At 41.7% G+C, this 25,946-nt stretch overlaps 2 protein-coding genes across 2 annotated transcripts; both read right to left on the reverse strand.

Moving 5' to 3' along the window:
- Positions 1-555: 555 nt before the first annotated feature.
- On the reverse strand, positions 556-2,171 carry LOC103640901 (dnaJ homolog subfamily C member 21-like). Its single transcript, NM_001319740.1, has one exon. The coding sequence runs from the start codon at positions 2,127-2,129 to the stop codon at positions 729-731; it is 1,401 nt and encodes a 466-aa protein (NP_001306669.1). The 5' UTR covers positions 2,130-2,171; the 3' UTR covers positions 556-728.
- Positions 2,172-3,407: 1,236 nt separating this feature from the next.
- LOC103640902 (uncharacterized) lies at positions 3,408-6,847 on the reverse strand. The gene is made up of 8 exons (XM_020545561.3): positions 6,722-6,847; positions 6,498-6,563; positions 5,832-5,942; positions 4,797-4,920; positions 4,461-4,628; positions 4,216-4,303; positions 3,767-3,849; positions 3,408-3,642 (listed from the first exon to the last, which is right to left on the reverse strand). The coding sequence occupies exons 3-7, from the start codon at positions 5,925-5,927 to the stop codon at positions 3,795-3,797; spliced, it is 531 nt and encodes a 176-aa protein (XP_020401150.3). The 5' UTR covers positions 5,928-5,942; positions 6,498-6,563; positions 6,722-6,847; the 3' UTR covers positions 3,408-3,642; positions 3,767-3,794.
- Between the last annotated feature and the right edge of the window lie 19,099 nt (positions 6,848-25,946).

Here is a 25,946-nt window from a genome sequence, read left to right on the forward strand (position 1 = left end):
CAGATCACGAGTTATGCCAAATTACTTAATATGTATAAATAATGATGCATATTAGATAATTTTATAAATAATCAGTTTGTTACTTAACGTTTAATGATAGATATATGACAATTAATAATTTAGATTACTCATAACGATGAATGGTATCTATATACTATATTTATATACTAATAAATTATTGTATAATGCAATTATATATTAGGATTGGCTCGCGAACCGAGCCTATCCCTCCAACTCGTGAAATGGACGAGCCAAGCTCGACTCGTTTCCCGCCCTAGTTCTCATATCCACAGGGTGAGGAAAGGCCACAGAAAAATGGAGAAAAAAAGTTGGCTCTTTAATTTAAAGGTATAGATGAACAGGGTAAAAGCTATGTTCAAGAAAATGAAGCGTGTCTTCTGTGACAAAAGATGTAGAATCAGTGCTCCCACTGTTTCCAAACAAGATCGGGGCAATTCTGTTCAAGAGAAGACTGTCCAGCTCTTAAAATTACACCTGAGATGGAGCAGCCATTATAACACTAAAATTTGTAAGGATGGCACAGGTCGCACAAATAATGAAATAATGTTATATATTGTAATTATCAGTGTCTTTCCTGCCCAGTATACACCCACACACACACACCACTGGTACCATATGGCCTTATAAACAAAAAATCATCTCCACACTACACATAAAGGATCTAGAAAAAAAAAATGTTCACTACAGATACAAAATTGTGCCAAAACTTAAGAGAACCATGCAGAACCAACGAGTGACTTCAGCATTGCGTGACCTGTTTCTTCCAAGTGAGAAAACAACTTGTTCCTGCGAGAGCAACATAGTACTGGGAGGGGGGATGGTAGCTGCAATACCATTATTACTGCACCATTGTTGACATTAGAAGAGGATGGCCCTTCCATGATATCATCAACATCATTAACATGGACCGAACCCTCAGGCTGAACCTCACATTTACCATGATGCCCATTGCCAGCATAATTACTTTCAAATTCTTCAGCTAACTCTTCTGCAGCATCTGAAAATGCACTCGCATCATCTGACTCCTGTGTAGGCTTAAAATCGAACCCCATATCAACTTCATTCCAATCACCTTCCCCCTCCTCTGCCTTTTTCAAAGACTCCTCCTCCCTAAAGGCCTTCCTCAGTTCAGCAATCTTATTCCTATGCTTCTTCGACTGCTCGTGGTTCTTCCACTGTTTGTCCGATTTGAACTTTTTATTGCACGCCGCGCAGTACGATAGCTCCTTCTTGGCCCTCATCTCCTCTTCTTCGTCTTCATCATACAGTCCCTCCTCTGCCCTCGCCCACTCATGTTCTTGATATGCCATGGCTCGCTCCTTCTTCCTCTTGTCCTCCTCCTTCCTCCTCTCCTTCTCCTCTGCCTTTCTCTTCTCCTCCTCCAGCTTCTTCTTTAAAACCATGTCCACAACCCTCTTATCCCTCTTCTTGCAGAAGGCAGCAAGGCCCCTGACAGCGTCATTGTACTCCCGCCGTGCCTTACGCATCGCCTTCTTGTTGTCCTCCTCCATGAGCCTCCGAACACGGCGACTTTCCCCACGCGCAGCGTCCCACGCAGCCGCCCATCCGAAATCCATGCCCGAGCCAAACCCAAGCCAATAACTGTAGAAAGCAGTGACCTGCGCATAGGGGGAATCAAGGTTCCCAATGACCGGCGGCGCAGCGGGCTCGGGAACGACCATCCGGCGAGCATAGGCAAGCTCCTGCGCGAAGACCCTGTCGAAGACGTCCCCGTAGACCTTGTAGAAGCCGCGGCCCGTGTCAGAGAAGCCGGAGAAAGCGGACGAGGAGAAGAAGGCGAAGAGATCGGGGACGGTGGAAGCGGATTTGGCGCCGGCGGAGGCTGGGTCAGAGAAGATGATCTGGGAGCGGTGGGAGTCGTAGTAGGCGCGCTCCTGCGGGTCAGAGAGGACAGAGTGGGCATGCTGGAGCTCCTGGAAGGCGGCGGTGGCGAGGGCGAGGTCGGAGCCGGGGGGCTGCTTGTCGGGGTGGAGCGAGAGCGCGAGGCGGCGGAAAGCAAGCTTGATATCCGTCGGGGAGCAGTCGCGAGATAGGCCGAGGACCTCGTAGTAGCAGCGCTTCGGTGCGCCCGCCGCCGCGGACGCCATCGCCGCTAGGGTGAAGTACGAGGGAAGGCAGAGGGAACAGAGAGGCGATGGATTCGAGAGGCCGTTTGATTATAGGGTAAGTTTTTATAGGCCTACCGCCCCTCTCCTGTCCGTACCGATCGGCGGCAGTTGGTCTCCCTCTTTCCGTGACTTCCCTCGTCTTTGACCTAAACTGTATGAGACAGAAATTCATTCACTTACGGTTCGGAGTAGACTGGAAACGAGTGGAGTCGAGCCTTTGGTGTAGCTCGTTAAGTAAACGAGCCGGCTCGCTCGTTCAACGAGCTAGATATGCAGGGTCGGCTCGGCTCGAACATGGCTCGCCGCTCGAGCCGGCTCGTGAGCCGGAACTGTTTTATGTCCAGAATTCCAGATTACAGGGGAAAAAAGCTATGACACATCAGTATGACAGTATATATATAAGTATGGTAGTATGTCTATGACACATCAGTATGGCAGTATATATATACTTGCATTTGTTCATCCAAATATATATATATATATATATATATATATATATATATATATATATATATATATAGGGTGATGGTAATGGAAGCCCTGAGCTTCCATTAGTACCAGGAAGCCTCGGCCAGGTATAGCCACGTTCCGTACCAGTGTGCGTCCCATCGGGCACGGGTTCTGACTTGGACAGATTTTAGCGTAAAACGTGTACAAAAAGAGCGTAAATGATTACGAATTTTAGCGTAATCGTAGATCTGTTTTAAAACGGCGAATGCGGCCCGAAAATTACGGCGTAAAAATCTCGCGCGACCCATCGTGATCGGGTTCTGACTCGGACAGATTTTAGCGTAAAACATGAACCAAAATAGCGTAAATGAGTACGAAATTTAGCGTAAATCGTATATCTGTTTCGTAACCGTAAATGGGTCCCGAAATTACGGCGTAATAATCGCGTGCGTCCGGTCGTGCACGAGTTTTGGCTCAAATAGATTTTAGCATAAAACGTGAGCTAAAACAGCGTAAATGAGTACATAATTTAGCGTAAATTGTATACCTGTTTCGTAACAGCAAATGAGGCCTGAATTACGGCGTGAAAATCGCGTGCGGCCGATTGAGCGCGGGTTCTGGCTCGAATGGATTTCAGCGTAAATCGTGAACCAAAACAACGTAAATGAGTATAAATTTTAACGTAAATCGTCCATCAGTTTCATAATAACGAATGTATACCGAATGTATCTCTCAGCGCATGAGGTTGTCATAAAACGCATCAACAAATTTCGTAAATTGGTGTAAGATACAAGTGATCTGAGGTAATTGTAGCGTAAAATGCAAGCTAACCATCTACAGGAGAACTGTTTCAGATTTTGCAATAAGATATAAGAGATAATTATTCCTGTACTCAACTATGATAATGTCGTGTTTACATTTTAGTTGTTGGTACATACACACAAAACTCTGTTTCACCATAACACCACTGTTAGCAAAAAAATTGAGTTCAAAACGGCTCTTCCAGCTTTCCTAATGTGGAGAAAACCACTGAGGTCCATATCTGCAAATGTAACATGAACTGTTAATATGATCTTTCCTTGTTAATATGTCTTTTCAAGTTTGTTATGACTAACATAACCTAAAGTCTAAACTGAATGCAAACTTGAGTTAGAAGATCAGATTACCTATAGCACAGATGTCATGTGATTCTGACTATTTTAGGACCAACAAACCATTTGGAAGCCAAACAAATCCCTGTTCAATTTGCCTCAAAGCAACATATAAGAAATTACATAATTAGCTTCTGAATATGTGCACTGCTCTTGGAATACATTCTAAGAGTTTTGAAAAGCCTTTTCTTGAGTGCATTTCTGAATTTGATGGTACAAAAGGTGTTAAATATATACAACAATCTGATATTCTAGACTACCTGAAGCATGTAGAATCAAGGTTGCAAGAACATGAAAGGTGTACGTGAAGGATCCTGATTTCCTGTGTGTGCTGAGTTGCTATACACTCTTGTTACTTATTTATGGCATATTCATGGTGTGGTTTACCATGGTATATATAAGACAAATGAACCTAAAGGCTTAAGGCAGGTGAAAGTTGATGTGAGGACAGACGATTGGGCTACCTCAAATGGAGCAGGATGGGAAAATAAACTTGATTCATTCTGGCAAGGCAGAACTCAAGGTGAAGATGCTTGCACATCAGCATCACCTCTAAAAAAGCAATAGTGGGGAAAAAACAAGTGTCACTAACCGCTGACTAATCATAGCAGCAATTCTTGAGATAGAAATAAGTGCATAGTGAAGTACACTAGAAGACATAAAAAGACTTCCAGGTCCCATATAACTAGTTGCTTAAAATTCATTCTACCTGCCTGAGCCAAGATAAGCAGGAAGCTGGATCTGTCGCTCCTCCAGAACTTCAGACTGAGAGTGCCAAGTAGCAGAGTGGCTAGCCCTGGTGTAATGCCCAAGACAAGACTTATGGTGCTTCTGGAGAAGATGTATCCTAGAAGCCCCATAGAGAATAAAAGACCACCTGCAATACCAAATGAAGTACCATTATTTCACTTATCTGAATGTGGATACATGCACGACAAACAATTTTTAGCAAAAATTAGGAAGTGCCCTGTCACTCAATATAGACTTGAAATGATAATGCATATATCTATTGAGCGAGATCTTGTCATCCTAGCCGGTACTCCACCTGAGTAGAAGTCTGCACGCCAGCTGCTTCTCCCCTCCCTCTCTTCGGTCCAACAAGAGGAGGCAACACAGCTGCAGCCACAGCCAAGCTTGATCTTCTTGTAACTCTGGACGTGGGGATTTGTCTCCAGAATATACCAAGACAGAGACATGGGTCAATGAATTAACGAAGTAGAAACAATGAGAATAAAATATGAGGTGCTGGCGCGCTGCTTTATGCATATTTAGTTAGAATTGTATGTGTTGCAGCATAGGCACACATATAAATCAGCGTAAAAACCCATTTTTTTGACATAAAAACCGAAGAGCGTAAAATACATGGTGATTGATCATAAATACACATAAAAGTAGCATTAAGGTCGTGCATTAAAAAATTAGCATAGATGCTAGTATGAATCAACAAAAGCAACCATAAATGTTTACAGGTGCGAAAGCCATAAATGGTAACTAGACTTGAGACATACGGGGAAAGCAAAGCCAAAAATCAGATGCAAAGAGCAATCTGAAAAGGCAGCCACAATTTTACAGGTGAGTGGGCGAGTGGGTGCTGGGGACAGGTGGGGTATGGATTTATCTGTTACAAGCTATCTATAGACATTTTTTAATTAAAATAAAGAAAGATCCACCTTTTCTTTTCTGATGAGCTTGCACCCTTCTACTGGACCAAAACGCAGGAAGCAGGAGCATACATAGACAGTATAGTATAAGAACAAATTGTATAGGCAAACAATCTGAGCTGAATAACTGGACATTCGGCTAATGGATCAAAGTCAGGCACGCCCAATTCAATCACGTCTAGACCACACACATCAAGGATCCTGCGTGCTTTTGCTGTGGTGGCCAAGTCACGGTCATTGGCAGTGATGAAGGGGACGAAGGCAGTCTATAGATTTTCAGATAACAGTGAGCTCAAATGAAACAAGCGTATCTTGACATATCAATCTGGAAACAAGCAAAGGGCAAGAGCTTACTTGTAGTGGCTTGAGTGTTTATGCTATAAGTATTACGATATATACCTCATCTAAGAATATATTACCTCCTTCAGGAAGATCATTTGCAAGATAAAAAATAGATCCCAATAGACGCTCGCTTTCACCATAATATTTTGACATAACAACTTTAAGTGGCACATATAGTAGTGGAATTCCTGAATATAAGAATGAGCAGATAAAATTCCACTAAAAAGTTAATTGACGTCAGCTACAAATTTGCTAAAAGATAAGCTAACGTACATGTGATGGAAACCACAAATAATAATGCATTAGAAAAAATTAAGCTAACCTGCATTTGATGACCAAAGTAGGACCATTCGCCTAGCAACCACGGTTTAAGCATGTATTTTATTGGAAAAGGATAATTTACATATTGTTGTTTAGATGCTTAGCCTGAAAGAGGTGCAGTAGAACCTAGACCGTTATGTTTTTCCACTTGATACCCTAGTCATTTTCCCCCTATAAAAACCATATATATGTGTGAAGATGTGGAGGACGCAAGGTAATATCTAATTTACAACATACCATCTAGGAGCACTACCATACAGAACTCATGGAAGAATTCTACCATTCTTGTAACTTTCGTTGCACATGCCTACTCTAACCAACATTAATACGTATAGAAATCAACATTATGGGAGAGTGATTCTGTAGAATGAGACAAACAACGCATCTACGCAAATATGAGAGGGGCATGCTTAGTTCCTTACAATCAGAGCTGGAGCGAACTCCGATCCACTGCCACAGCACGGCTGGATGAGGTCACGACAGCAGATCTGAAAGGATTATGAACAGGTGAGCGAAGGGTAGCAGCGTCGGGTGCAGACGTAGGCAAAGAACGACAACGAGCAAGCGATGAAGAGGCGAAGGTCCGCGGTTGCGACTGGGTCGCCACTATTACCAATCTTCGTGTAAGCGCACACGGGATTCTTACCGGAGAGTGGTTGCGGACGTCATGAAGGTTCACACCGGAGGGCGGGTGTGTAGGGAGCGGGACGACCTGTAGATTGAGCACCAGCGCTGAGAGGGAGAGGAAGATGCGAGCAGGGCGAGGCTGCGGTTACGGGATTGGGGCGTTGGCGGCTGGCGTGAGGGGCTATGCATGCACAACTAGGGTTTGGCGGTTTTGGTCGTGATAGGCTGCTGTTCTGGGCCGCCGAAGGTCGGTTTGGTTGGGCCTGAGATCCGTCGCTGGGCTTGTGTTACGTTGGATTGGAAACAATTGAGATAATATGGTTGAACCATAATATACTATTGGACCAGGGCTTCCTCTAGATATTGAAAGCACAGGGCTCCAAATATACAAACTATATATATATATATGGCAACGTATCCTGTGTAAAAGGTTCTCCTGTGTAAACATGCTAAAACGCCTTAACAACCTTTGGATCCAGAATCAAAGGCTAATTTTAATCCCACCTAACCGCCACCGCACCAGATTACCAGGAGGGGGTTCTTTAGAAAAAACACAAGATTATTAGGTGGGATTAAGATTAGCCTTTGATTCTGGATCCAAAGGTTGTTAAGACGTTTTAGCATGTTTACACAGGAGAACTTTTTACATAGGATATGTTGCCTATATATATATACACTACTCTATATGATGTTAGAGTGGGCGTCCACAGCATTTTTTTGGTGAAGCACGCCATGCCCCCGCCCGACATCAGTGTTCGCGTCCTCTCTCCCGCAATCCCCGCTCTCTCCCACAATCCTCGTCCTCTCTCCCCAGATCGCCGCTCGGCCATCCCACACCATCAGTCGCGTTTATGGCACACTAGCATCCGCCACCAGGAAATCTCGCGTCTATGGCACACCAGCATCCGCCACCACGTGTCGTGTTTCCTATCCCACACCAGCATCCCCCACCACCTCCTCCTCCTCCTCGCCCCACATGCCCCGAGATCTTGCATCCACTCCGTCTATGGAAGGCCCTCACACCATCAGTGGAAAGGGCGCACCTCGGCGCGCCGAGCCATCCTCGGATTCCGCGCCCCATCCTCGGATTCGATGGCAAAATAGGCATCCACAACCGTGTGCCCCCGTCAGGCGAGGTCACGCGTCCGCCCCGCGCCCCCGCCTCACCGCGGTCTCCACGTCCCTCATCCCACCGCGCATGCCTGAGATCTCCGTCATCCCCTCCCCCCTCTCACGCCCGTCCCTCGCCCTCGCCCTCGCTCGATATCTCTGCCGCTGCCCCCTCGCATGTCTATATTTAACGCAGTTGAGTCACGACCTCGTGCCGTTGTCTAGCCCGGTGACTCCCTATACACCCTCGCCCTCTTTCCCTTCCTACTCGGCCACACCTTCCACCCCCGTCGCAACCATCATGCACGCTATCATTGCCGTCGTCCACTGGAGGGGGAAGGTCCCCGCCATCGACGCTATCATCTGATGGATGCGCGATCTACATCATCTTCCCACTCATTGGGTCTCCAATCAGAGTCGTGGTGAATGTGGACGGCAGAGGCTGGAAGAGGGTGTCTGCTTCTCCTCGTGGCATCATCTGTAGAGCTAGAGGTGAAGGCATCATCGATCTGCTCGATGGTGCACACGAGGTGGATGCGGTAGCGTTGCCATGGGGGAAGGAGACACACAATGACAGCAAGGCAAAGGCAAAACAGAGGGAATGCGAAGGTAGAACCCTCTTAATGTAAGTAGAGGTTTACTCTTTTCTCTGATTCGATGCTTAATCTAATTAGAGAGTCTAGCCAATCGCATGTCGACATGTCCTCCATTGGCCTGCATCTAGCAAAGACATCAACAAACTATTCCACAATCTCCTCCATCGTGTCACAACTCTTCGTGACATCTCAGCTCCTCACCATCTCCTCCATTGTGTCTATTCCTCTCTCCTACACTGCTCATGAATTTCTCCTATACTTCTCATAAATATAGTCTAAGGATTCTAGCTGAGGGGTTTGGTAATTTCTCCTAAATTTTCTCCCCAGATCGTTTCAGATAAAAAACATGCACTAAATTTGATGGTTTTCAAATAAAGGCAAGGGAGACCCCAGTGGCTAATTTAATCCCTAATTACATGTGTCGTTACTGAAGTACTACTGATTTATGCCCACCCTAGCAGTAGTTACACACGTGATGACCTGCGCACCTCCTAAAATCATAGTTGTAACATTTAAAATAACATGTGTGATTGCCAGAACAAATATGAAAATATGCAACTGATGTATGGCTTGTACAGATAGAAGCGGAACTTTTCCCTGTACAAACAAACCGCAACCTTCAGATACATACAAAAGATTACAGAACTAAAGGTCAATATATACTGCCATACATGAACTAAACTAAATATTGGTAACTTGCCTTGACCATTTTTCTTTCTTGAATAAACTGGCTAAATAGGGAGTTCTAGATTGCAGCACTATAAATTCATTTTTTTGGATATTATAGGTTACTAAAAATAATTGGATTCCAAATTGTACTCATTAATTTTATTTTCCATATAGTAATATGGAGGCATAACATAAAACAAAGGGTCTCAGCTCTTGGCTTGCAATGCATACGAACAGGGCTTTTTCACTGAAACTTTGTTGTTTCCATTTCGATATATTCATACTCCTATGTAGCCATCCTATGTGGTTTTGATAGCCACAAGCTCACAAGGCAAAAACAAGATTTTTTTAGTTATGTTATGAAGATTTTAGGGTTTCTCATTCTTCAAAATGACAACTGCAGATGTTCTAAAGTTACTATGATTAGTCATCATGCTCCTGCATGGATATACACACACTAGGTTGTACCACATCATATTACTTCTTTGTTTCAAAATTGCAAATTTCTTACATCCATGCACCCTACAAGTTACACTAAAATGTTGGCTTCCTTTTAGTAATCTGGTTTTTTATTTTTCTACGTTCATAGGATTACATATCACAACACCTACCATTGATTTATAATTATATGACTTATACCTCCAATTAGTACAACTAGGACCAATGCATCACCATGCAATCAGGTCTACTTTTTTATGTTCAATGTGTAATTTCCTTCTTATTTGCCTATCTGCTTCAACATCTGAGCTCTACGAATAATTTGTTACTTCTATTTAATCTTTTTATCCAATCCAAGCAAAATCCTGAATAAAAAACTAGCTAACTTGTTTATAATACTCGATATGTGTGTGCTGGATACCAATATCAACATAGATATATCTTTGCATTCCTATTTTCTTTTTAAATAGTTCATATGTTGAATATCGTGCTATTAATTCTATCAATAATATGTATCCTTCTTCAAAATGATTGGAGATTGTCATTATTTCTAAAGCACATACTTTTGAGTCATACATGTGTGCAGCTACAATGCTACATGGTCTAATTTATCTACTATGAGTGAATGAATAGCATGTGGAGATGTGGGAAACAAGGAGCAATAATTGGGTGCTAAAGGTTAATTTATTCTTTGTTCATAGTTTTATGAGTGTAATACATTTTGGGATTTTTCAATTTATCATCTTTCATTATTCTATTTGAATCTTTTGATACATTCTAACATGATGCTACAACAATACAATATTTTCCCCTATGCAGATTTTCAAATCAATTTAGATTGTTTTCAATCAAAAGTCACATGAAACAGTCACGACGATAGATGCTTATTATATATGTCTTTTGAAAGTATCTGTTATCTGAAATTTCTTTCTCCCACTGTGCTTATGATATGTCTTGTGTGTGGAATTTAGATATGGATTATGGGAGTATCATTAACAATCTAATTATAGAACATTTTTTTGTGCTTATGATATGTGTCTCATGTGTGGAATTTGGATATGGATTATGGGAGTATAATTAACAATGTAATTATAGAATGATTTTACTTACCAATAGCTTGTTGGTGGTATTGAGCACTTCATGAATTTCGTGTCATAAATATTATATGGTCCGACGGTGGTCTCTGCTGCTACTACTGAGCACTAACTACCTCTCCCACCTCTTGTATCTATGTCAGGAAAGATTTATCTGGACGGCGGGGAAAGGTAAGTGGAAAACTGTGTATAGTCACTATTTTTTTAATCAATGCATGATTGATATATACGAGCTTGCATTGCATCTGTTTGTTTCTCGCATAAGGTTCACGAACTCCATGGCCATTTGGACTACGTCTTTGCATCAGCATGGAATCCAGACGACTGGCCATGGGAAACTAAGACAATGCGTGTAGGGTTTGGGACATCCGTAATAACCTTTTTTCAACAATATTGATTACTCACTCTTTAGTGCTAGAACTCAATGTTGCGAGACAATGTAGGTGTTTGGTGGTCAATGGGGAAGCATGTTGGCACTTGCCTACAGATAGGAGCAACATAATAATGTGATGGATTTCTTTGTCAAATGTATTCTTTATTTGAACATAAAGCCTTGGCAAATAATTGTGCAGCAAAACCATGTTTCAGCTTTGACTATTTGTATTCTGTCAGTTTAGTTGACTGAAAACATGAGAGTTGCAATGGAGAAATTTCCTTGGCTTGCTGTGTTCCGCTATCAACCTTGTTGCCTATCGATGGTTCAGAATTCTGTTCAGTTCAGTTTAGTTCTGCAAGTGTTTCTCTATATCGCCTCTGTGTGCAGTTTGATTCAGTTTTCAGAAACTTTGTTTAGCCACTTGGTAATAGTAATTTTTTGTAGTTTCAGTTTCTGAATGTTGTACTACTATTTTGATGGCGCAGCACTACAACAACATATATTAGATTTGTGGAGTGTCACTTTCATGCAATACTAAATATACTATTAAAATAATCATTAGCTTCTTTAAAATTTTTGAGATATTAAGGTCGATAATGTGTTGTTCATTATGCACTAACAATGTCGAACATTTTTTGTGCCGTCGCAATTGTTGGTGGCACGTGGTACCTTATGACAGGATGAATTTTGGTTGCCTCTGGGTTTCTTTCTCTAGAGGTTGTCTTAGTTGTATTGTTAGCTTCTGAAGTCATTACAATGTTGTTATAATTTATAAACCAACTCTGCAATGGGCACTTTTTGATTATGTACATTTCCTCGGTGAGTAATTTGCTACATTGGTTTCCTCGGTGAGTATTTGTTTTTTGTGATTAGCACAGGCTTCAACACATGAATGCTACAAAAAAAACATAGTGCATTTGATTGCCTTCATAGCCGATATCATTGTGATACAATTTTAGGCCAAATGATAAAAAAATTTAGGGCAGCTGTGGGTGCCCAGGGGCTACATGACCTTTGCGGGGACGGTCCTGGCATCGCTTCAGTGTCCACCTCGACCTCCAGGATGGTGGCAGCGGAGCTCGACGGCGTTGTGATTGAAGAGCTCTCGAGACTCTTCCAAGTCTGTCCTGGTATTTACATATTTTTTCTATTTCTCAAATGTGTAGAATATATATTTATTGTTTCATTAATATAAGAGGAGAGAAAAACAAAAGTGGAAGGGAAGGCACTCTCCCACTCAAAAAGACACAACCAGACAAGAAAAAACAGAACAACAGACTCGAAATTTTAGAACTAAAAATCACATAACCACATTAAGCATGGAGATCTTTATCTTTTGTCGAGCACCAAAGGGCACACTCATCTGCATATGCCTATAAGATTGTCCAGACATTTGGCCTTATTAAAATCACATTCGTTCTAGTGCTTCCAGATTTCCCATATTGCTAGAATGATGAGTGAGTTGAGTCATTGACTGATTTCCTTTGGAAAATTGTTGCCTGCCTGCTAGGGTTCAGCTTTCTAGCACAAGGCATTTAAAAAAGTTGAAACTGAGCATTACTGGCTGATTGGGAACTGGATTTTAGCCATGGTTGTGTGTTTTTTATAAAATGAGCCATGATTTTGTTACAAGTGAATTACATGATTTGTGTATCTAACTGAACCTTGTAGTTATCATGGAAGAGACACTGACTTATTCGTGTGCAGATCTAGATGCCAACCATTAGGCATGATTCGATTCTAGAAGATCCTGATGGTGACACCTCACAACCACAACACATCTCGAACTACTACCATGTCAGTCTCAAGAATGTGATGATAACATGACCATTCAAATTGGTGAAGTACTTCAAATGCAAATTGAGGTTCAGAGAAAGTTAAATGAACAACTTGAGGTAAGTCACTGACACCACTAAGATAACGCTCTTGGTTCAGATAGCTTTTTCACATTGTAGATAAGGTAGGTTGAACAATGGGCTATCTCAAGCATTTTGGCTAGCACAGTCCCAAATGACTTACAATTTGGAATGGAGGGAGTACAAGCTACCCTTTTAGATCAATGAATAAGATTGTTTAAGCTAAAAAATATGCACATAGCAATTAGTTATTGTAGGTTGAAGAAACATATAGTTTGTTTTTGGATAATAAAACAAATAGTTTGTTTAAAAACCAAACATGAAAATAGATCTCTCAAACACCAATTTATCGTTGAACTTCAAAACGTTTCGTGAACATTCTCATTAATGTAAGTCTGCAATCTTCAACAGATGGCTTGCAACCTATATATGGTCCCTCATTCTAAATTATGATTTTTTCTCGAACTACACAGGTGGACGATCTCCTCCTTGCCCCGGCGAGATCAGAGTAATGGAGTCCAACGGCTCTAGCAGCAACGAACAGAGAGCCAAGTTTAGCTTTTCCTTACCAACTTTTATGCTTGCTAAAATTGTGAACACAAACATCAAGGTTTTGTCAAAAGTCCCCCTTTTCTTCCATATTCTTAAATAGTATGTCTGATGATGTGACACATAAACATTATGTGCCTTGTGGGCATAGAAACTTATGGCCTGTGGAGTTTGTGTACAAAATGGAAAAATCATGGTGAACATTATGTGCCTTGTGGGCATAGAAACTTGTGTTGTCAATATCTTTTAGTACAGTAGATGGCTATTATAAAGTATGTTTGATGATGTGACACATAATTCATTGTTATTGTAGCATCACTATTCTGTTTTGTTACTGTATTAGTCAGTGAATGAGTCAGGGGTTGGTAGATGGGCCTTGGGACAACATATTTTTGTAGTATTTACATAAACATCTGCATAGGTTCAATAGTGATTTGTGCATCAAGCTCCCTGATGTCTTCCCTTGTGGTGTTAGTGTCACTTTGCTCTGATATAATATATGCATGCCTTCTGTTCAGGTCACTCGGTTAATGAATTTCACGATTAGTATACTGATCTCAAAGGGAGCATGGCAGTCACATGGAGGTGGCAAAAGTTGCATCCCAATGTCTATGATTATCATTCCTTGTTTTTTTGTGTTTTGTTTTTCACCCTATGTTGCTCTGGTGTTTACAACCTAATATGATCATTACAGGCCGTAATTACTGAAATCAATGAAAATATTGGTACTACTGGTGTAGTCAGCCAGGAGTGCAAGGCTATTGTTTCTCAATGCGGACAACAAATCCTAGATCTTTTGCTAGCTGAGGTTTGTATATTCCATTCTTTGGATTTGCTTCTCTGGTTGTTGGTTTGGTCAGTTGCTTTTGAAGGTAACTCAACTTCCTATTAGGTTATTTGCAGATACAACCAGCAAAGATTGGCTTCCTTTTATGCCTAGCTTAGAGATGAATAAAGTATCCTAGAATAATGCCAACTTTCCAAGATAAATAGTTCTCTTTGATTTCTACCTATGTGATAAATTTACAGTAGATACATATCATCGATTTGTATGCCTATCATGTAGACCTATCAAGCTTACCCAAGTGTCATTCAAATACTTTTATTATTAAATGTAGTCAACACTAGCTTAGATTTCTTTTTTACTATGTTTTTTTAGTGTTGCAAAGTTCAACGTGGATTGTCTGGTAGAGTCAGAAATCTGAATTGTTGCCACTATATTCTTTCCATGTTTACATTATGTTGATTTGCTTTCTGCTATTTACTTTTAATGTTTTGGAGCAGCACTCAAGCAAGAGGCAGCCCTTCCGATCTTATGAGATCAAGATATTTTCTGGTCCTAAACCCATGAAGGTATTCCTTAGTTTGCTTGCAGACAAATGCTTATTTTTTACAACTTCACGTATCCCTTGTTTTGAGTAGACGACATAATTGGAGACTCTGTCCATTTATCTATGTGATGTTTCCATTAATATGTCTTCTCATAGGTATTATTTTCGCTGGTATAGTGACTGCAGTTTGTAGTTAATGGCATGTGCTCATCTAGATAGTTATGCACAAGCTTGTTGCTGGGATATTGCTTCTTGGTGCAGGGTGAGTCACATGACAATAGCTTTGTGTTTTTTAGGTTTTGCATTTTGCAGTAATGATTTGATTTCGAATAACTACACTCCATAAATTTACCTTGTTGGCTGGTATTTGTGTACAGATAAAAGCATATTGTATCCTGTATATAGTCACCTCTTCTTTGCACTGAAAATTATAAATGGGAATGGAAGTGTTTTCTCTATTATAATTGGTGGACATCATTTTCATTCATATCGGTTAGTCTTAGCCAATACCTTAAAGTTTTTTTTTCTTGTTTTATGGGTCCCGTAGGGTCTTCTTCTGAAATAGAGCTGAGAAGAGTCGACTATTTCAGCAGCAAGGAATTGCCACAAGTATTGGAAAGGTAACCTCCACAACAAAGCCATAGTTCGTGAGATACGACAAATTCCACAGAGAGTAAAGAAGCTAATAGAGCTCTTACCTCATCAAGAGGTACAATTTCATCATCTGAACCTGCTCATCTTCTGATTTCATTTGTTGTAAGTCTATTGATATTCAACTGTTATAATGAAACTTAGCTTGCACGTAAATTTCTTGCACTTTCCATTTCCATATTCAGGATAATGAGGAAGAAGCTTTGCTTTTTGTCATACTGTATTTGCTTCTGGCCAGTGTTATTTTTCTACCATTATTTCAGAAAATCGCTGGAGGTGAGATACATATTCTAATATTGCTTGTGCATGGCATGATTCAGCAGCATCTGTAGCTTTTTGAATTATTTTGGTCACTCGAGAAAGTTTGCATCAACTTTTACTGTTTTAGTCAGTAGTCATAACTGTGGACCATGCTTTTCCTGAATTGAAATGCCTGGACTTCTAAAGTTAGGAGTTACAATGCATGAACTTTAGTTTCCGTATTTGGCAATTTAGGGACTAAATGGAATAAAATGGAGGGACTAAAAATTAGTCCCTAGAAACTAAACACTCCCTTATTTTTCTTGCTGTGATCAGGATTCCAAGTTTGCCATTCCTTCGAAGGAGGCACTGGATCTGGAATGGGCACCCTTCTCATCACAAAGATCGGGGAGGAGTACCTTGATCGGATGATGCTCACTTTTTTGTCTTTCTCTAACCCGAGGTTTCCGACATTGTTTGCTGACAGTCCATCAATTGGTTGAGAACGCTGATGAGTGCATGGATCTTGATAATAAGGCACTTCATGGATCTTGATAATAGTAGGTCGACTATTTTAGCAGCTTCACGATGAAGTTGCTTGAGGAAGGTTTTGATCTTTGTGCACATCTGCTAGCTCTGCGACGGTACAATTTCATGGAAATATCTGACTAGGCAGATTCCTTTATTACTCAATTTATCTTAAGGAGTAAGGTAATGATGTAATGTTTGTTTATCATAGTATTTTAGCTATAGGTCATGTTTTTTTGTCAACCTGTACGAGTCCACTCAATTTTGAACTTCTCCCATGCAAAAATGGTCATTTGTTAAGTCTGAGCAGAAAAGATCAGAAATCCAAGGGCTTATGGAATTGGTATTGCAGAGATCTTCATGTGATTCGGATCCTTATAAGGAATAATTTATATACATGAGGGAGCCACCTATTGATTCTTTTGATGTCTCTACATGTGGTAATAGTTTCATATGAGATTGTCTCTACCTACTATATATGCAGCTTGTTTACTAAAAAAGTTATATTTCCCAAATTGCTAACTACTTGATTCTTTACTGCTAGGTCTTGATTTGCTGGATGACATCTTGTTGGGTTATAAAGCTGAATGGCCAATGAATATTGGCATTACAGTAGACACACTAAAAATACATGCTAAAATATTATCAATGTTCTTTACCGCAGTTGATGCGGAGGAAGCCGGTAGCGTGGCTATGGTCACTGAGAAGAAGGTCGTCGCGGCTGTGTAGCTTGTCGTCGTCGCTGTCGGTGTTTGCGACCCGACCGCACACCCGGGGTTACCCCTCAAGGTGCTTTTGGGTAGGACGGTGTTACCGACTGTAGCTCGATGGTTCATGCTAGGCGCACGAGAGACGATAGACAATTTTATACAGGTTCGGGCCGCTTAGAGCGGCGTAACACCCTACTTCTTGGTGTGGATCTGTATGTGGTGGGTTATAGGGGGATTCTCTAATATGAAGGATGCTAGAGAATGGAGTAGATGGCTAATGAGTGACCTGTCTTTTGAAGGGGCGTCCCCTAGGCCTTATATACTTGACCGTGGGGCATTACATGCGGGTATGATAACAACGTGCACCTAAGTAATAGTGAACCGACTGAACTTATCTTCCTATAATCCTGCCGACTTATCCTCATTTAGTTCCGACGTCTGACGGCGTTGCGCGGGAGAATCGGATCAACGCTGTGGATAGTGCTTAAACCCAATGAGCCGTTTGGGCTCGAGTCTATCCAATCTTGCGTCAATCCATTCCGCCAGCGGTTCCTCCCTTGGCCCACGAAGGGATGACCTTGCGAAGTAATGGGCCCAAAGCCTTTCGCGAGGCCTTCTAGCCTTCTAGTGGATGAAGCGTCCCAATCCTCTGGGACTCAAATGTGATACAATTACTAGTCCCAGGAGGCTAGTAAACACATTTATACATCAGATGATTCTAGATCTGCTTAAACGAGACAAACCTATAAAGGTGGCGAACAACTTTAAGAGTTGGTCCACAACTCGGGACATATCATCAGAGTGGGGCTGAAGCAGCCCGATATACGCAGCGAAGCAAATCAGCGGTCCAACAGCCACAGGCAAGGTTGGGAACAGTCGTAACTCTTACCCGATCTCCTTTTTCTGAAAAACAAAAAATAAGCAAGGGTGAGTACAAACGTATTCAGCAGCCCACCTTCACCCGCGGAATGGGGAAATCAGATATAATGCATGGAATATGTGGAGCTCAGGATATTTTGCAGAAACAACAATATTTTATGCAGGGTTGTTTTGAAAAAACATTTTGTATTTTTGCAAAGCGCATCCTCTCCAAAAGGAGCAGGAAGTTTTTCAATATTAGAACAAAATCCCTTGGACTAAACCATTCAGGTATCTCAGCAGTTTCCCACTGGTTTTCATTTTCAAAAACAGCTACTAGACTTCCCGTCCACAATAGCCCACAGCTCAACCGCCGGACCTTTTAAAAACCACTTTTCTCAAACGCACCCTTTTTTTTGAAAACAAAACACTAATTGCCATACCACACCAAACTCGTCCATTCCTGTGGACACAGACTATTCGAATAGGTTTTCAAACTCTGCACAGAGGTGTACACTTTACCCACTAGTCCGGCTCTGCGATCTCATGATCAATGAGATCCGAATCCGAATCTCTTTCTTCCCTCGCACGTCCTAACCTTAACGGTTATACTGGAAGGAGTCAGACCACCGCCATGTCCAAACCGGACAAAACATTCCCCCTCCTTATCCTTCCGGTGCTCCCTAGCCTTCATAACCCTGGGGTTGGACCACACGAGTTCAGATTGAGTGACTGCCCACACAGTCTCAAGTGGTTGTACTTATCATTAGTACAGGTAGTGAAGGATGACAAACTGGTCCTTATAAGAGGGGACAATCCTTCTGCTCATGCCTAAACCAGCTGAGCCATCACCTTAGGCCCTCCCCTAAACCAGGGAGTCCCTGATCATCCCTACTCAAAGGTGATAAGGGTGAAAACCCTTCATCATACACATTTTGAAAAGCATTTTATTTTGAAAACTCACACCTTTTCTCAAATCATTTGTAACAAATATATCAAGGATTGATTGCGGCAAGCGGCTGGGTGACCATAATAACTCATTTGTAACAAATCATATCATGCATAAAATAACAGGTTGAGGGTTGTGGTTGAAAAATTGTAAACCCTGGAATCTAACTTCTAAAACCCTAGTCAGTCAAGAAAAAAAATGAAATGAGGGTATATAAAAAGATCTTTATATGGGTAATATATTTATAAACACTTTCTTGAAATATCTAAGTTAACATATGATATATATATATATATTAGAAATTACTTAAAAATATATATATATAATAAATACAATTCAAAATATACAAGTGACATATTCAAAAGCATTTTTATAAATAAAATAATGAATAGATTAATAAAAATATATTCATGTATTCATACCAAAGTTTTGACTGAACATGTATTTGAAATTGAAACTTGAATTCTGATTGAATTGGGAATTTAAAAATAGAAAACAATAAAAGAAAAACAAAAGGAAAAGAGGAACCTCCAACTGGGCCAAATCCCTTTGCTTCGGCCCATTCCCCCTTGGATCCGCGCGTCCAGGCGCTGACTGGGCGGGCCCTCGCGCTAGTCTGCTATCCGCGCGCGTATGAAAACCTGGCGCTAGCTCGTGGGCTCGGCCCGGCTTGCACGCACAGCTTAACACGGCCGCCCGACCGATGGGTCCCATCGGGCACCCTCTGTGCACCAGGCGCATTCTCTGGGTCGCCGCGGTGTGGGACCCACTCGTCAGAAGCTTCCTCCTCTCCGCTCGGTCTCGAACAGAAGCAGCAGTCACTGCCTCCGGCTCGTCGCGGATCTCACGGGGCGTTGCAACGGAACCACGCAAAAACTTCACCGAACCCCCGTGATTCTGTGCCAACCTCTTACCGATATCCGTGGTGCGGACTCGCCCCTTCCCCCATAAAAGCTTGGCATCGCACCGTCCGGACCCGCTATGTACCGAGGTCGTCTATCGCCGGTCAGTCGCCGGGACTTCACGGCCGCCATGGGCTCTCTCATAGGGACCCTAGCGCCCTGTCACTTCTACCTCTGTGCCCCTATCTACTCGTCCGACCACCGGTTTGCGCAGGATCTTGGCGAGTCTTGCCAACATTCAGAGTGGTACATCGGAGCTCGTCTAGGTGTATCGGTGCCATGGCACTGAGATCCCTCCGGGGTCTTGAGGTTTCGGCCGAACTGCTACAGGCTGGGGTTAGGGTCATCGCCCGCTTGCCGGTGAGTGTCTCCCCATCTACTTTTGTTCCGTTTGGGTACCTCGGATGTGGGTCCAGCGCTCAAGGTGCGCCTGACACCATGGTGGGCGGTGGGCGCGTCGTGGCTGGTGTCACCATGCCGGATGGCGACGGGAGTTTGAAGATAGGTTTATAGCCGTCAATCCCACAATGAGCGGTCACGATTAGATCTAGAAAACATTAAGCCACGACCATTCGATGCTAGTTGAACGTTTGGAATTGGAACTCGCATACCCCTTCGCTTAAAAGATCTGAGCCGTAGGAGCCCGATCCATCGATCAGGATTGTTTACTGATTCTTATAAAGCGTGGGCTAATCCTGGCGGTCCGTTTTGGATCGGACAGCTCTGAGTGAAGGATACCCGTTCGGCTTGGATTTTTGCATAAGAGACCTCTGGTTTCCTTTAAAATAACCCGCCATCCCGTTCTGCTGTGCACCGAGTCTTAGGACTTTTTGCACCGAGCCCCTGCGTTTCTGTTTAATATACGCGCAGCCCAGAGATCCTAGGAATTGAATAAATAATATCAGGAAATGATTTTTAATGAGAAAATAAATACTAGAACTTATAAAATTCATAGAAAATTCATATGAAATCCAAAATTACCCATTCCAGTTTCTATAATTTTGTAATATTATTGTTTATCATTTATTACCACTGTTTTGGCATGAAAATCACAATAAAATTTATATCATATTTAATCTTGTACAAAACACATAAAATCTTCAGAAATTCATAACTTAAAATCTATAACTCCAAAATTAATGATTCATGTTCCTAGAATCTTATTTTAATGTGTAGATTATTATTATATATTTTGTTCTTATGTTTGGTGTGATGTTAATTTTGCCTATACATGTATGTGTGTATTGCTACGTTTAGCGGTGAGGACACGTGTCATCTGAAGAGCAAGTTGGTACCTGGAATCTCAAGTGCCACGCAAGTTGTGCCCTTGATCACTTCTTTTTACCCAGCCATGTTCTGATTAATCATAATGATCTGCATAGGTTAATTTTGATGGGACCCAATAGGTTACCCTAGTTTGTCTATCTTTATACCTTGTTTACCACTGGACTTTTTGGGTAGTACTTGCTAGTGCTATATGTGGTTTTGGGTATGAAGATACATTGTTCACGATTATACTTTTATTATCTGTTTATTATCACTGTTCATGATAAGATCATTATGTTAATTGGAACATGGAGCGACCACCCGGGAAAACAGTGCTACCACAAGGGTTTAATGGGACGCCCTTGGCTGATTAATTAGGAAAGCTAGTGGAAGACTACCTTACCTGAAAGGGGCAAGGGCAGTAGGGGAGTGGTCAGTGTAGGGAGGTCCTTGGTTGATTTTGCTGCGATGGCGGTCAGGCAAGAACCCTGCATTGGAGCTTCCTATAAACTGTAGCGGGTTTTCTGAAGCTAGTGGAACTTTGTAAAGGCCTCTTAGTGTTACCATGCCTCGCCTCCTCGGTAGAGGTGTATGGGAAGTCGCGATCCCTTGGCAGATGGGTAGCATGACTTGTGGGTAAAGATGCGCAACCTCTGCAGAGTGTAAAACTGGTATACTAGCCATGCTCACGGTCAAGAGCAGCTCGGACCCTCACATGATTAATTTATGGAACTAAATTCAAATTGTCATATGCATTGCATCGCAGGTGATGTTGTTACTTTTGTTCTACTACTTAATTGGGTTGGTATTTACTTATACTTAGTAACTGCTAATAAAATTTTGACCAACTTTAAAAGCAATGCTCAGCTCTAACCATCCTCTTTGGTAAGCCTTACACTTCACATGAGCTCCCACCTTTGGCGAGTTCATGCACATTATTCCCCACAACTTGTTGAGCGATGAACGTATGTGAGCTCACTCTTGCTGTCTCACACCCCCCCACAGGTCAAGAACAGGTACCATAGGATGAGGCGCTTGGAGGATGCTGTGACAAGTTCATAAGAGGTCTAGGCCGTCGTCTCCCAGTCAACTTTGGGTTGCTGGACCGTTGTCTCCTTATAATGTAATTATTTATTTTGTATAGAACTCCTGTTATATAGTAAAGATGTGACATTCGATCATGTGCCATGATTCATCATATGTGTGAGACTTGGTCCCAGCACACCTGGTGATTATGTTCGCGCCCGGGTCTTGGTGCCCCGAAACCCGGGTGTGACAGAAGTGGTATCAGAGGAATGTTGACTGTAAGACGAAACCTAGATAGAACTGGACAACCATTATCTACTTACCTTTGCTACTATGATTCTTTTCTAAACTTCTCTTAATCCATTCTTATCTATTTCCGCTATACTCTGATTATTCTTACCTTTTCCTTCTAAAGACAAATGTGGATTTCACACTTTGAAATCCTGTGCCTAAAGTGACTTTAGGAATAGGAGACCTACTCTTAGGAACAAAAAAAACTATTTTTATAGGTATCTATACGCTTGAGTGTTTGTTCTTATGATACTTGTTTGATTTGGATCTTTGATTGAGTGTGATGAATTGTGGAGTAATGTCCATAATTACATCTGTATATACATATAAGAAAATGCTTATAAAAATAACTAGACAAACTAGATTATTCCCCATTAAAATATCTAGCCTAACAATATCCATCTCATCTCAAAAGATCCCAACTTATCCTAATTGAAATATATCTCATCTTAATAGATCCATTTTATCTTAAAAGATACTCTATTACCTTAATAGATACATCTTATCTAGAAAAGATTTTATCCTTATCCTAATAGATCTAACTGGCCTCAAAAGATTCTATCTTATCTTTATGGATCTGTCTTATCCTAATAATCATACTTATCCACCCTAGTTTAACAACCATGATCTAATGCAAATTAATTAGATTATATCTAGTCAAACTAGTCATACCAATCTAATCTAGATCCCATCTAACCTAATATGATCTAATCTAAAGTGAGTTATTAACATGTTAGTTAATCTGATGATATGGGTTAGACACTGCTTCTACAAACATAACTTAACCTAAATTAATGTATTATACCAACTCGTCCGTAAACAACAACCTAACCTACATCATAGGTTGCCTAATCCATTTATTCAAAAAAAAGCAAAGTAAAACTCTATTCAAACTTACCTACCTCGTATACCCTGGCTATCCTAACCATATATCCTTAGCCATATGTCCTTAACTCGAATGACAACTCCAAGAATAAAGACCAAAGAAGACCAACCACGTCGAAGAAGGATGAGCACCAACTCAAGTCTTCAAGGATCAAGCGGGATCACCAGGATGAGTCAAGATCCACAATCTAGGATGGAGTCCTTCCTTACCCTACCCAAACCTATCCATGCTTTGGATACATCTTTTATCCTACATAATAAAGTAGCTATATATACACCCATGCTTTCCTAATCACATGATAATTTGTGATATTAAAAAAAACAAATCTTTTGGTATTAAAACCAACTAGAAACTAAAGCATAGACTACAAACCAAGCTTGTTGGATCCCCTTTCTTACTAATCTCGAGGACGAGATTATTTTTAAGGGGGTAGGATTTGTAAATCCTGGAATCTAACTTCTAAAACCCTAGTCAGTCAAGAAAAAAAATGAAATGAGGGTATATAAAAAGATCTTTATATGGGTAATATATTTATAAACACTTTCTTGAAATATCTAAGTTAACATATGATATATATATATATATTAGAAATTACTAAAATATATATATATAATAAATACAATTCAAAATATACAAGTGACATATTCAAAAGCATTTTTATAAATAAAATAATGAATAGATTAATAAAAATATATTCATGTATCCGTACCAAAGTTTTGACTGAACATGTATTTGAAATTGAAACTTGAATTCTGATTGAATTGGGAATTTAAAAATAGAAAACAATAAAAGAAAAACAAAAGGAAAAGAGGAACCTCCAACTGGGCCAAATCCCTTTGCTTCGGCCCATTCCCCCTTGGATCCGCGCGTCCAGGCGCTGACTAGGCGGGCCCTCGCGCTAGTCTGTTATCCGCGCGCGTATGAAAGCCTGGCGCTAGCTCGTGGGCTCGGCCCGGCTTGCACGCACAGCTTAACACGGCCGCCTGACCGATGGGTCCCACCGGGCACCCTCTGTGCACCAGGCGCATTCTCTGGGTCGCCGCGGTGTGGGACCCACTCGTCAGAAGCTTCCTCCTCTCCGCTCGGTCTCGAACAGAAGCAGCAGTCACTGCCTCCGGCTCGTCGCGGATCTCACGGGGCGTTGCAACGGAACCACACAAAAACTTCACCGAACCCCCGTGATTCTGCGCCAACCTCTTACCGATATCCGTGGTGCGGACTCGCCCCTTCCCCCATAAAAGCTTGGCATCGCACCGTCCGGACCCGCTATGTACCGAGGTCGTCTATCGCCGGTCGGTCGCCGGGACCTCACGACCGCCATGGGCTCTCGCATAGGGACCCTAGCGCCCTGTCACTTCTACCTCTGTGCCCCTATCTACTCGTCCGACCACCGGTTTGCGCAGGATCTTGGCGAGTCTTGCCAACATTCAGAGTGGTACATCGGAGCTCGTCGAGGTGTATCGGTGCCATGGCACTGAGATCCCTCCGGGGTCTTGAGGTTTCGGCCGAACTGCTACAGGCTGGGGTTAGGGTCATTGCCCGCTTGCCGGTGAGTGTCTCCCCATCTACTTTTGTTCCGTTTGGGTACCTCGGCTGTGGGTCCAGGCTCAAGGTGCGCCTGACACCATGGTGGGCGGTGGGCGCGTCGTGGCTGATGTCACCATGCCGGATGGCGACGAGAGATTGAAGATAGGTTTATAGCCGTCAATCCCACAATGAGCGGTCACGATTAGATCTAGAAAACATTAAACCACGACCGTTCGATGCTAGTTGAACGTTTGGAAATGGAACTCGCATACCCCTTCGCTTAAAAGATCTGAGCCGTAGGAGCCCGATCCATCGATCAGGATTGTTTACTGATTCTTATAAAGCGTGGGCTAATCCTGGCGGTCCGTTCTGAGTGAAGGATACCCGTTCGGCTTGGATTTTTGCATAAGAGACCTCTGGTTTCCTTTAAAATAACCCGTCATCCCGTTCTGCTGTGCACCGAGTCTTAGGACTTTTTGCACCGAGCCCCTGCGTTTCTGTTTAATATACGCGCAGCCCAGAGATCCTAGGAATTGAATAAATAATATCAGGAAATGGTTTTAAAATGAGAAAATAAATACTAGAACTTATAAAATTCATAGAAAATTCATATGAAATCCAAAATTACCCATTCCAGTTTCTATAATTTTGTAATATTATTGTTTATCATTTATTACCACTGTTTTGGCATGAAAATCACAATAAAATTTATATCATATTTAATCTTGTACAAAACACATAAAATCTTCAGAAATTCATAACTTAAAATCTATAACTCCAAAATTAATGATTCATGTTCCTAGAATCTTATTTTAATGTGTAGATTATTATTATATATTTTGTTCTTATGTTTGGTGTGATGTTAATTTTGCCTATACATGTATGTGTGTATTGCTACGTTTAGCGGTGAGGACACGTGTCATCTGAAGAGCAAGTTGGTACCTGGAATCTCAAGTGCCAGGCAAGTTGTGCCCTTGATCACTTCTTTTTACCCAGCCATGTTCTGATTAATCATAATGATCTGCATAGGTTAATTTTGATGGGACCCAATAGGTTACCCTAGTTTGTCTATCTTTATACCTTGTTTACCACTGGACTTTTTGGGTAGTACTTGCTAGTGCTATATGTGGTTTTGGGTATGAAGATACATTGTTCACGATTATACTTTTATTATCTGTTTATTATCACTGTTCATGATAAGATCATTATGTTAATTGGAACATGGAGCGACCACCCGGGAAAACTGTGCTACCACAAGGGTTTAATGGGACGCCCTTGGCTGATTAATTAGGAAAGCTAGTGGAAGACTACCTTACCTGAAAGGGGCAAGGGCAGTAGGGGAGTGGTCAGTGTAGGGAGGTCCTTGGTTGATTTTGCTGCGATGGCGGTCA

The sequence above is a fragment of the Zea mays genome, chromosome 10 (genome assembly GCF_902167145.1).
Source record: "Zea mays cultivar B73 chromosome 10, Zm-B73-REFERENCE-NAM-5.0, whole genome shotgun sequence".
Lineage (NCBI taxonomy): Eukaryota > Viridiplantae > Streptophyta > Magnoliopsida > Poales > Poaceae > Zea > Zea mays.